General features: G+C 39.6%; 1 protein-coding gene across 4 annotated transcripts in view; it reads left to right on the forward strand.

The window, feature by feature from the left end:
- Positions 1-13722, forward strand: part of ssbp3a (single stranded DNA binding protein 3a) — a 27974-nt gene continuing 14252 nt past the window's right edge. For 3 of the 4 annotated variants that reach the window (XM_079611684.1, XM_079611685.1, XM_079611687.1), the window contains exons 1-4: positions 17-213; positions 659-731; positions 852-913; positions 1257-1341. In XM_079611684.1, coding sequence (XP_079467810.1) covers positions 158-213; positions 659-731; positions 852-913; positions 1257-1341 — 276 coding nt within the window. In that variant the 5' untranslated portion in view covers positions 17-157. Of the gene's footprint in view, positions 214-658; positions 732-851; positions 914-1256; positions 1342-13722 lie in introns of all 4 variants that reach the window. The other variant, XM_079611686.1, reaches the window with a different exon arrangement.

Here is a 13722-nt window from a genome sequence, read left to right on the forward strand (position 1 = left end):
CGCGGGTTCCCGCCCACACACAGTTCATGCTCTGGCTGTGGCAGGGTCGGTTGAAGCGGATGGGGTCAGAGGCGGGCTACACGTTGACAGCTGGAGCATTGAGCATAAGGAAACATCGCAGTCAAGCTGGCAGACGCGTTTATCTTCAGCGCAAGACATGTTCGCGAAAGGTAAAGGGACCGCGGTGCCATCGGACGGGCAAGCTCGGGAAAAGTAAGCGCTGCTCTCTCTCTCTGTCTTTACACGCTTATTTACACGCACAGCTTGTGTTGTGTTATGTCATTATGTCTTCTAAAACAAGTGTCTTGTTCACGATATTTCATTGATGCTATAGTGAAAACTGACAATTTTTTCGTTTTAATGTCTTAATTTATTTGCTATAAATGTAAGGTTTTTTAAATTTTATTTTAGTTTTATTAGAGTATAATATTTATTTCACAACATGCCAGATTGCAAACGCCCATGGTGGCATCAATTATTGTTTAGGAAATACAATATAGCCCATACTAGACTCAAACTGTTGTTGGTGGAAGCAAACTGGAATGATGTTTCTCTTGGACAAGAATAAGACTGTGTGTTATTAACATGTAGAAAAAAAACAGACAGTTTAATTGGATGGCATCAGTTTTTATTGTGAGGCATTTGTTTTACTGTACAGGTTGGCATTATACGTCTATGAATATTTGCTACACGTGGGAGCACAGAAATCCGCACAGACGTTTTTATCAGAGGTGTGTATGTGCATGTGCATATTTATACTTCAGTGCATGATCATGTGCATTGACCAATCTTGTTATGCATTCATTGTGTGCGTGTTAAAGTCGTATGCTGTCTGTTTTTATTATGTTTAGATAAGATGGGAGAAGAACATAACCCTCGGAGAACCTCCAGGCTTTCTGCACTCTTGGTGGTGGTGTGTATTAACTGTATTCAGTAGTTGATCAGTGTTGTGCTGTATATGAAATCTTTACAATATGTTTTAAACTTAAGAATAATTTAATAGAATGGATACCAGGCATGATATCTTTGACTTGGTTTGGGGAATATATTAAAAGAATCTGAAGGGAATTACTTTAGTTATGATTTAGGCTAACTGAATATATTTGGGTTCAATACAACACTAAGCATAAAAAGTAAGTTAATCTCAACAGATAGCCGATAGTCTTAATACTGCCTTATGAATGTTATGATCAGTAAGTGTAACCGTCGTGACACTGCAATATCTTCTCATTCCAAACAATGCTGTCATTACGCAGTGTGTTTTGGGACCTGTACTGTGCAGCACCTGAGAGAAGGGACACATGTGATCACTCCAGTGAAGCGAAGGCCTTCCATGACTATGTAAGTGATGCGTGTTTAATTCACCCCTCACTAGCACATCGTGACAGAAGATATCTGCTGTTTCAACAATGAGATAAAACCACTGATATGTTACTCCGTGGTGTGAAGCAGAATATTGATTGCAAATATGAGATCGCGGCTTGTTTATTGTTTTAGTTCCAGGTCAGCTTTGTTTATCCTCATTCCATTAAATGTTAAATTGGTATTGAATATCCTTTTTTTTCAGATTCGCGCACTTGATTCGAATTTGATTGCACATTTAGTGCATGGCTGTGTCCAGTCATGCACTAAATGTGTGGAGCTTGTGAACAGGAAAGCATTTCCTTCACATTATATGCATATTCTTGGGAATTAGGGGATCGGTATACTGTCGAATGAATATGGCTTGAATGTCAGAATATTGATAGTATTATATAACCATGTACATTGAGTGATTGTGTGTACATGTTACCAGCACTCACTGCCCTAGAATGGGAAAGTAAAAGTGCTTATGAAGCACATGGAGACTTCCACCATGTTGAAACCAGGAATGATGCAGTTAAGTAACGAGTTATAAAATCTCTATCTATGTAAATCTTGAGTTATTGCGCTAAATAACCATCCGTGACCCTGATAAAGACGTTTTGTTAATCGCTTGGTGTGTATTTCAGTGGTGTCGTGCAGCGTAGCCGCACTCACCCTGAAATCTCATTGATCCAAAAACCTCCACATAGCCTACTTATATGAACATTAAATATGTCCTGATTGTCCTGCTGCAGTTTCTCATTCAGACAAATTGCTTGTTGCATCACTCTTGGGTTACTGGAAGTGTTACAGGTGAACTAGAGTCCACAAAATGTGTAAGTCCTATTCTTAATTAGAAAGCTGGATATTTGCTTGGATATTTGAAGATACTCTTCAACTTGTGATGTTTGATGGAACGCTTACAGTTAAATCACCTTATTAGACATTTAATGCTCTTTTTTTAGGTGATTGTCAATGTCCTCCGCCATTCAGGGTCTTTTAGAGTACTTTGATGCATTGACCACCACAATGGCTTTGGGCACCACAATGGCACCACAAGTTTTTACTGTACAGTGTACGTCGTGAATGGAAAAAACTTCTGTTATTTGAAACAGAAACCAGTCTTACACAAATCTCCCCAAATCCTAGAGTTTTATAATGCTGTAGATGTTCTTAGGCTGGATTAAGTTGAGTAAGCTGTGAGGATTTATTTAGTAGTTGTGGAGCTTTGGTCCCTTCCACAACAGACACTTTAGCGGGTTGCATAACTTTAACTCTAGTGCGATGGCAATAGAATTACAATTCAAAGTAGGAATTTCGTTTCTATTGAAAAAATACTACAATCCTTTTGGTAAGTCATTTATTTTGAAAGAAATCAAGGCTTTTATTAAGCAAGGATGCATTAAATTGATCAAAAGTGACAGTAGGCTAACATTGTTTTTTTAATGTTATGAATGATTTCCATTTCCAATAAATGCTGTTTTCTTTTGAACTTTCTAATCATCAAAGAATCTGAAAAAATGATCACAGTTTTCACAAAAATATCAAGCAGCACGACATTTTTGACATTGACGATAATAATAAATGTAACATAAATCATGTCATTTTAATTTGTAATAATATTACTGTTTTTTACTGTATTTTTGATCAAATACATGCAGCCTTGCTTTGAATAAGATACTTTTTCCCCAAAAATCGCACCAAAATTAGCCTTTTGAACAGTAGTTTACCCCAGCATGCATCTAAGTGTTCGTGTCAGTACAATGTGGTCAATATATGCAGTACAATGTGTAAGGTCTTTATCTGTCATTGTGCCATTTAAATATGGCAGGCAGTTCTCATGGGATTACCTGGCCCTTTACAACCTGAAATGGTGGTCGATTGTGGTGGGATGGGGGAGGGGAGCTTACAAGATCTGATAATGGTGAGGTCTAGCTTTTTAGCTTTTTTTAACCCTGACACAGCAGGAAAATGTGTCGCACCCGCCCCACCTCCCTTCAGGGGAAAAAATAAACTAGACAAACCTCTCTTGGTAGACGAACATGATTCAGTAATTTGACTTGGATGGCAATTAAACACTGGTACAAGTTTTCCGGTCACAGGAATATAGCGGACAGTCAAGGGAGGCGCTTTGCTTTGTCACACCTGAGAGATTTTTTGAGTGAGCAAGCTAAATGTTGGTTTGAGCAACAGCTGAATGCAAAGGAGTTTGTTGGAAATCATTGATTTGACTGTCAAATCTTCTCACCGCTCAATTTTCCTCACACCTTTGAAGGTGGTGTGGTTGGTAATCAGCGTTCACTGGTTGGCCATTGAAAGTGTGAAGACCATCCAGTCCCCTGTGTATTCTGCAATGATATTAACATGCGTTGATTGCTTTGATCAATCAGAGGTTGACAGAATCCAATGCAAGGTCACACTTATGATCTCAGTCCTCGTGTCTCCCGAGGCTCTCGTCAGCCATGTACACACAAGCTCATGATGGGGTCATTCCATTGAATTCAATTGTTTTTGTACTGAGCTAATAATGATATTTACTCTAAATCAATACCCTATCTGTAAATGTAACCCTCACTTGACCTTTTTCTAGGGGTGCTCAATAAATCAGTGACTCTCAATAGTGACCACAAATTAAGATAATTAGTTCCTACGACTTTATTAAAACAAGGAAACAAATTAGTAGAAGGTGACCACAGTTGATCTAAATGATGGAAACGTTTAAAACAAAGGATCATGTGACACTGAAGTCTCGAGTAATGGCTGCTGAAAATTCAGCTTTGCCATCACAGGAACAAATGATATATTCAGGGTTTTTCTTGCATTTAAAAAAATTTGGCGAACGCCAAAATTAATGTTTGTCCAAAGATTTATTTGATCATTTGATGTGACAATGTCCCTGCTGTTCTGCAGTACTGGTACCACTGGTTGCCGTCTGCTTTAAAACGCTCCCGTTAGTGTTTGTGTAAGTGCTCTGCGAAGAGCGGCAAAGGTTTCTTACAACATGTTTTTGCAGCGTTGAGATTTGTAGCCAATCACAGACATATCTGTTATATGTGTGAACGCAATGACCAATCAGATGTTTAAGTTAGTCAGAATCAGTTCAACACTGCTCAAAATGGCAGAGTTTTTGTTTAGCGTGAGTTCTGCATGCTCATTATAACCATGTATATGTTAACCTAGTTCATTTTATTTACTAACTTTTCAAATCAGTCACCCAGTAACTTTTTGCATATATATTTACAGATTTTTAAATATAAAATAGTTCTTAGAACTTTGATTATAATTTTTTTCATGAATAAATGGGATTAAATTGTTAATATTGACTATTATAGTATTATAATAAGAATATTATATAATATATAGAAGTTAATATTACAAACTGTTTCTGCATTTATTTTTAGATTTAATGTACTAGATACTAAAGTACTGGGCTCGCAGTTATAGGTCACTTTGTATGTGTGTGTTCATCCGCCACAGCCGAAGACCATTTTTGACCCAGGAAAAACCCTGATATTAACATATATTTTAACAGAAAACAGTTATTTTACATTGTAATACAATTTTACTGTTTTTAATATATTTTACAGCATTACAGGTTTCTTTCAGAAACATTAAAAAATCTCACCTGGCCCCAAGCTTTTGGTTGGTAGTCTAGGTAAAACCTGACCCACACACATATCCTCCCCCTTCTCTCTTTTCTTTGTCTGTTTATTCTTTACTGTGACATCAGGGATGTACAATTGCTGTAAGAAAAAAACTTTCTTGTCAGCCTGTCAGGACTAGTCTGTCTAGACACACCAAGCGTGGGACACACCAATCTTCATTAACCATTGTTTTAGGTCTCCAGATTAGTTCTTGTATTTCACAATACTTGTTTCTACACCATAAACCTAATGAAGGTCTTTGAAACCGTGGAAATGTTTGCGACCCCTTTTTTTGTTTATGTACAGTTACTCATAGGTTTGCACCACTGTCTGCGTTTACAGCCCAGGGAGCAGCAGGGGACTGGAGAATACAGGAAGGAAGTGAACGACAGAGAGAGAGAGAGAGGGAGTGCAGGCAGGGGAGGGGTGTTGGGTCAGGCCTCGGCTCAATCCTCATCTTTTTTCCTGTGTGCTGCAGATAAACAAAACAAAATGAGAGCCAGGAAAAATTTCAGGGGCCGGCATTTGTGTTTTCATATACGAGTTCGGGGCCCGCAGCACGTATCTCTCTCTTTATGTGTGTGTGTGTGTTTAAGAGAGAGAGAGGGTGGGTTAATTAGTTTGCTCGCTGATAAGAAAGCCCCTGTTCTTGGCTAGGTTGTGTGGACACGCTACAACAGGAGTGGTTATGAATGTGGCTCTCCACTTCTGAGCTATTCCAGGAATTTCCTTCTCTCTCTCTTTCTCTCTCTCTCTTTCTCTCTCTTTCTTTTTGCCTGACTGTTGTCTTGCTGGCTAGGTGGAGTAGGGGGTATGTCTTTTAGGAGGTTGGAATGTAGTGCTGTGTTCTTTAGGCCAGGCTTAAGACCAGTGCCTGAATTGAATGAATTCCTCATGATATTGTGGAGCTCTGGGTGAAAATGTTTGTGCCTTCGTTCAGCAAGAAAAGACATTCTTGATGTTATTGGGTATAGGCTAGTTTGTTTTCAGAATTTTTTTAACAGAGTGTCTATTTACACCATGTGCCAGTAGCCCGGCTTGTTGGCAGAGGCTATTTACACTAACTCTGCCCACTGTTGTCTGATTGAGCCAGACAAAATTACAAAAGAAACCCATCAAATAACAATATCAGTGGTGTGGAGAGAGTAAGGCAGTTTGCGTGTTTAAGGGGTAGGGTTAGGATTAGTTCCAGATTTCAAATAAAGCCTCCCTGTGCTGTGTGTATCGTATCGAAGTTAGAAATTCCAGTATCGCGACAACACTAGTCTGGAAAACATTGCCACTATAAACAACATCATTTTTAAAGGCCGCAAATTAAGTGATTCATCTTTAGAAGAACCTACCCATAAAGTATGAGATTTTGGATGCAGCCATTATTTAAGTCATTGAATCATTTACTTACCTATTTGTTGAACAACATTCATTCACTCTGTGTGATGCTCAATCAATGGACTTCATTTGGAACTATTTTCGTTGGTGGCAAAAAACAGACAGACTAACCCACAATATTCTTTTTAAAATGCAAGTTAATAAATATTCAAATGTATCTGATTGAACTGTGAACTGTGTCTTTGTTCAGTGAGCTTGACCGTTTTTTTTGTTATATTGAAATTGTTGATGAGATTTATTAAATTTCAATGGTGTCAAGAATGTTGATATCATGAAAAATGTATTTAAAGCACAAATAACTATACTGTGATATATATTGTTGTCGTGAAATAACATTACTCGTATTGTGATATAAAATATCATATCGCCCGCCCCTAGCCTGCAACACAACTACTGGCGTAAAGATGTAACATGCAGAAAGAGTCACTGATAAATCCCCACCACTAAATTCACAGAGTGACAGTCTGTCGGAAACTCACAAACACAGACAAAGTGAAAAGTCTGTTGGACTGTATGTACTCTTGAAACGCTGTTCGTCCAATCATATTTAAGGACTTAGAATTAACTGTTGAATAAATCACTACTTTCAGCAACCAATAAGAGTGCAGTTCTCTGACACATTCTTTTGTTTAAATTCATTCCACAGAATTCTACAGAATTCTACTTTAATATGAGTAACAAAACACAGAACTGAGCACAAGCTCTTAATTAGCATGACATGTAAAGCGTTTCTGCCCATTCACCTCCCTCCATCGTCTCACCTGAATGTGGTTGTTTGGAGAGGATATGGTTGCCATAACAACAGCCCAGGTGGCAGGTGACTTGGGTGGTCTGCCTCGAGTGAACACACTGTGCCTGTGTCTGACTGCTGACGCTCCCCTCCCCCTACTCTGAACAGGCAGATACCTTTATGAATATAACAGTAAAAACTGTTTTTCAGCTCCTGCTGTTTAACTGCTCAAGGCAAAGCCCTAAACTAATCTGGAGTCTTTTACATATTGCTTGTTTGGGGAATCTCCACATAGACATAACACATAATTCACCTGTATTGTCAGTTCTCTTTGTTCAGCCTAAGGGAAGGTACCATATATTACTGAAATTTGACAGGACTGTCAGCGTTTGCTTTATGATTATTTATGAGGCTCTAATAAGGAACTCTCACAACTTATTCTAGCACTTTATGTATATGAAAGGCCAAGTTTTACTAGCATGGTAAATACCTATTATTATTTTTTATTAATCAGTCTCTTTCTCTTGTTCTCTAGTGAACACCCCTGAAACATGAAAAACTTGACTGCTGCTAATATTTAAATAAAGAGATTTTTACGAGTTAATTTTCGTTTTAGACTTTTGTGAGTGGCGTTTGATGGGTGGTTTCTACATGGCCAAAGGGTGCTTTCACACCTGCCTCTTTTAGTTCGGTTGAATCGCACGAGTTCGTTGTCCCCCGTGGTGCGGTTCGTTTGAGCAGGTGTGAATGCAGCAATCGCACTCGGGTGCGCACCAAAAGCGGGGTACGCTTTTAAACGAACTCTCGAGCGGTTCGTTTGTGGTGAGAACGTGATTTGACCTCGAACAGACCCAACTGGCAAATAACTGCTTCATTCTCAAATGTTATTGTTTGCCTAAAGTGGTGTAGACAAACTATATAATAAACTATGATCAGAGATACAATCAGCCCACGCAGTCGTCTCTCCGTAGTAAAAAGCGGCGTGTTGTCTGCCGGATTTTCCACCTCTTTGTTTACTTCGGTCAGTTCTGTTGGAATTTTCCCGCACGTTAATTCTGACAATCGAAGTGCAGTTGTGGAAATGCGTTCAAGACACATCTGGTCAAGGATGTGGATGTCGTCACGTGACTGCATTTTGGTTCGTTTCATCAACTCATCAACTGATTCGGACCAGATCAATCAGTGTGGTGTGAAAAGGAACCAAAACGCCTGAAAAATGCTGCAAAGTATCTATTTTTCTCCCTTGGTCCGGACCAAATGAACCGAACTACAGATGTGAAAGGACCCTATTATCTATGATACTGGATATTTAAGGGCCGGTTCACACAGATCGTGTTTTTCCATTCCACTTTTTCATTGTCTTTCTATGTAAACTTGCGCTAGATGGATGTGTTTGACCGCTGCGCTCAAGTCTCGCATCTTTTGCAGCATCTTGCGCATTACACGCTGTTCTCAAAACACAACGTTCAAGTAAAACACATTTAAACCCAAAGCAAAAAACGTGTTTTGTGTGAATGGTCCTTTGTGCAGATCATTTCCTCTATTTTTATATTTTGATTGTCTTTGTCTTAATCTAATGCTCACTTAAAGTTAATCTTGGATAATAATTGAATAAGGGTAGGCCAAAGGACACCAAAAGAACTAGCGCTGATGAAAGCCGACCGTGTTGAGAGAACTAGCCGACTGTCAGCTAGCATATGCGTTCTGCGCCTCATGTTTGTAAAGTTTGTATAGTCATTTAAAAGGGGAAAGCACCGCCTGCTTACCGTTTTAGTTAGTTAGTTAGTAATATTCGCCCAAGAACACTCCGGTAAGATGATTTAAAATTAGATCAGCCTTCTATCTGTACCGTTTTGACTTCTTTGCTGCTGTTTTGCTATTATTCTCGTGCACTGACTCGTTCACTAAGCTGAACAGCCAATCAGAGTTCTCTCTCTCACCGACGGCCCGGCGCTTATTCAACATGTCGAATCGTCCCAAAACACCCCGACCGAAAAACTAAGTCGGCCAACACTCAAAAGCGGCCCGACGTTGTATCCTTCTTTATTTTTATTTCTTTTGTCCTCCAGGATAAATTCATGTCCATCCTTTCCTTATAACATCTTGAATATAAAAGCATTGGGTTCACCTGCTCAAGCACACCTTTGCTTTGCATTCATTTAGTGGTTCAGTAAACTGACGGCTGTTTGTTTACATGAATAAAGGCAGTTGATTCGTACACAACGGTTCAGTCGTAGCACTTCCTCTTAGAGCCCCTTGTTTTGCGTCTTGTGGCTTAATTGCCACTAATGGCACTTTTATCAGGCAGGTCAATTGGACAAGGGCATCAGAGAGCCCATAAACTGCTCTCCCTGGCTAATTACCCCATCCTCTAGAGCTCTTTAGAGTCTCTCTGCCTATCAAACCATTGCTCAAAATAGTCTTTAGGTCAAACATTTGTGCATGAACCACAGAACCCTGTCTCTGAATAATTTATTGGGAAGGGAAAATGTTTACAAGCTTATCAAAGAAAACATTGCAGTGGGTGACTTGAGTATGGATTTGACAGAGGACCTGGATTGAGTTTCCTAAAGACCTCTTTGCTGCTCACAATAATCTTTAGGCCACATTGTTTGTCAGCTACTATTATTGTCAAGTAAGTTACATCATTTTGGCCGAACTAAACCCACGGGAGTACCGAGGCATCAGTGCAAACCCCTGGAGTCCGAAGAGCGTGTGTTTGCCACTTATGTCCTGTTACTGCAACTTGCAGATTCCCTTAGGAATTGCAGTATAAAAGGAAACACGCTTACAGCGGCATCAGAGTCCAGTTAACATTTCGAGTGTGAATCAAATCAACTGTTCAAATCTAGGCATCACCACATTATAATATAGTATGTCATATTTTGTGAATAACTTTAAAGATGAAAGCAAAGGTAAATGAAAACGCACTGGTACTGATATAACATGCATCTCTATAGCGATATGCAGCCGTGATTACTTTGAATAAATTATGACATTTTCATCCTATAACATGCACTCTCATGTTGTTCTGAACCCATATGACTTTCTTTCTTTTGCTGAGCACAAAAGGATAGACTATAACTATGTTGCCAGTGTCACCCATTTCAATTAAGTGAAAAGAGTTTTTCTTCTACTTCATAGCATCCGGCGGTTTGTTGAGACTTTTCCTACTGCAGCGATTTATTAAATGAATCATCTGTCATCAGACTGACACCCAGGAGCGAGTAACAATCCTTGAAGAATCAGCAGAAAAATACTGTCCTTTATCTTTCCACTTCTGCATAAAAACAGGAACATTGCTCACAGCAGGAGATCTGATGTCCAACAGTGATGGTCTTGAAATGTATTATTGAAGCAGTGTGTTAATGGCTGTAGTGGTGGTACTTTAACTTCTCTGAGAGGGTTTCACTATGCCGACTGTTACCACGTTAAGCACAGCACAATAAACCCAAATTAAAGGGATCAAGTTTACCCAAAAATGAAAATTCTGTAATTTATTAGTCACTCTCACGTCGTTCCAAACCCGTAAGACTTTCATTCATCTTCGGAACACAAATAAAGACATTTTTGATAGAGGGTTTCTGTCCCTCTATTGACAGCTACGCAACTGACACTTTGACGCTTCGAAAAGTTCATAAAGTGATCGTAAAACTAATCCATATGAATTGCTCAGTTTAATCCAAAATTTTCTGAAGAGACACGATCACTTTATATGATGAACAGATTGAATTTTAGTTTTTATTCACAAATGAACATTCATCAGTTGTGGCACACGAAAGCTCAAGCATGTTTGTTTGACATGCGAAAACCAATGAGGTTCATTCTCATGTGTTACGCAGCACGTTTGAGCTTCAGCAAGAACCAATAAGGTTCATTCTCATGTGTTACGCAGCACGTTTGAGCTTCAGCAAGAGCCAATGAGGTTCATTCTCATGTGTTACGCAGCACGTTTGAGCTTCAGCAAGAACCAATAAGGTTCATTCTCATGTGTTCCGCAGCACGTTTGAGCTTCAGCAAGAGCCAATGAGGTTCATTCTCATGTGTTACGCAGCACGTTTGAGCTTCAGCAAGAACCAATAAGGTTCATTCTCATGTGTTCCGCAGCACGTTTGAGCTTCAGCAAGAGCCAATGAGGTTCATTCTCATGTGTTACGCAGCACGTTTGAGCTTCAGCAAGAACCAATAAGGTTCATTCTCATGTGTTACGCAGCACGTTTGAGCTTCAGCAAGAACCAATAAGGTTCATTCTCATGTGTTACGCAGCACGTTTGAGCTTCAGCAAGAGCCAATGAGGTTAATTCTCATGTGTTACGCAGCACGTTTGAGCTTCAGCAAGAGCCAATGAGGTTAATTCTCATGTGTTACGCAGCACGTTTGAGCTTCAGCAAGAACCAATAAGGTTCATTTTCATGTGTTACGCAGCACGTTTGAGCTTCAGCAAGAGCCAATGAGGTTAATTCTCATGTGTTACGCAGCACGTTTGAGCTTCAGCAAGAACCAATAAGGTTCATTTTCATGTGTTACGCAGCACGTTTGAGCTTCAGCAAGAGCCAATGATGTTAATTCTCATGTGTTACGCAGCACGTTTGAGCTTCAGCAAGAGCCAATGATGTTTGTTCTCATGTGTTACGCAGCACGTTTGAGCTTCAGCAAGAGCCAATGAGGTTTGTTCTCGCGCGTCAAGCAGGTTCGTTTGAGCTTCAGCAAGAGCCAATGAGGTTCATTCTCATGTGTTACGCAGCACGTTTGAGCTTCAGCAAGAGCCAATAAGGTTCATTCTCATGTGTTACGCAGCACGTTTGAGCTTCAGCAAGAACCAATAAGGTTCATTCTCATGTGTTACGCAGCACGTTTGAGCTTCAGCAAGAGCCAATGAGGTTAATTCTCATGTGTTACGCAGCACGTTTGAGCTTCAGCAAGAGCCAATGAGGTTAATTCTCATGTGTTACGCAGCACGTTTGAGCTTCAGCAAGAGCCAATAAGGTTCATTCTCATGTGTTCCGCAGCACGTTTGAGCTTCAGCAAGAGCCAATGAGGTTCATTCTCATGTGTTACGCAGCACGTTTGAGCTTCAGCAAGAGCCAATGAGGTTTGTTCTCGCGCGTCAAGCAGGTTCGTTTGAGCTTCAGCAAGAGCCAATGAGGTTCATTCTCATGTGTTACGCAGCACGTTTGAGCTTCAGCAAGAGCCAATGAGGTTCATTCTCATGTGTTACGCAGCACGTTTGAGCTTCAGCAAGAGTCAATGAGGTTTATTCTCATGTGTTACGCAGCACGTTTGAGCTTCAGCAAGAGCCAATGATGTTTGTTCTCGCGCGTCAAGCAGGTTCGGTTGAGCTTCTGTTTATGTTCATTGATCAATGTTTATATGTGAATAAAAGCCTAAATTCAATCTGTTCATTATAGAAAGCAATCAGAAAATTTGGACTAAACCGCTCAATTCATATGGATTCGTTTTACAATCTCTTTATGAATTTTTTGAAGCGTTAAATTTTTCGGTTGCATATCTGTCACTGGAGGAATGGAAATCCCTTAGATTTCATCATAAAGATCTTCATTTGTGTTCCAAAGATGACCGAAAGTCTTACAGGTTTGGAACGACTTAAAGGGTGAGAAATTAATGACAGAAATTTTCATTTTTCGACCTTTTAGCTAACCATAAACCAGCAAAACAGAGTAGTATGGTATTTGCTATTCCAATCATAGCCAAGAGGACATTGAGGAGGTTTGCGTGGTTGAGCAGATGCCCTTTTAACTGAGAGGAGTGTGGGTGGAGAAGGACTGAGAAAGAGAAGCTACAGGAGCGGATGGCAGCAGATGGAGAGAGCTTCTTGCCTGAAGTCGACTGCTCCCTGATGCCGTGCACCAGCCCTGACTCCCTAAGGAACAGCTGTCAATAGCCATTAAACTGCAAGCCTATCGGCTTTCAGCATTACAGTGGCCTGATGGAGTCGTTCTTGACCGTAATGGTCTTGATGCTCATGGGCAGAAATCACTGATCTATTTGTTGATTCTGTCTGAATGGCTTGAAAATTGCAAAGATGATGCGTTATTAGCAGTTCTTCAGATCGGAGGTGGAGATCTATGCAGCTTACAGTATCATATATCACTGCTCTATAGATCTGGTCTTTTATGGTCCCTTTATGTCCTAAAGTAACCTCCCCCTTTTAGGACTCTTGCATCACAAAAAAATCTCAGCGATTGTGTGATTGTGTGTCTGGTAATCATTAATGAATCTCCAGGGGAACTGCTAACATCAGACAGGAGGTGTTGCCCCAGGCTGTGGTCAGGACTGACTTTACTTCTCTCATTCTTCTCTCCTCCCCTCCCCCTGTTATTCATCTAGATCAAACAACAGATCTGTACACCAGTGTTTATTGTTTGGGGGATGCCCAACCGGTTCAAATTTCCCAGTTTTTATATAAAATAACATAATATATGTATATATTTTTATATATTATTTTTAGATTTGTTAGAATTTATGTATTAATATTAAATATATACAATATTTGAATAAAATAAATAAATCAATATATTATTTAATATAAAAAAATACTGTATTTATAAAGTATTAGAAATATATACTGTATATAATTAATTATTAATAAATATG

This window comes from Phoxinus phoxinus, assembly GCF_949152265.1.
Source record: "Phoxinus phoxinus genome assembly, chromosome: 5".
Classification (NCBI taxonomy): domain Eukaryota; kingdom Metazoa; phylum Chordata; class Actinopteri; order Cypriniformes; family Leuciscidae; genus Phoxinus; species Phoxinus phoxinus.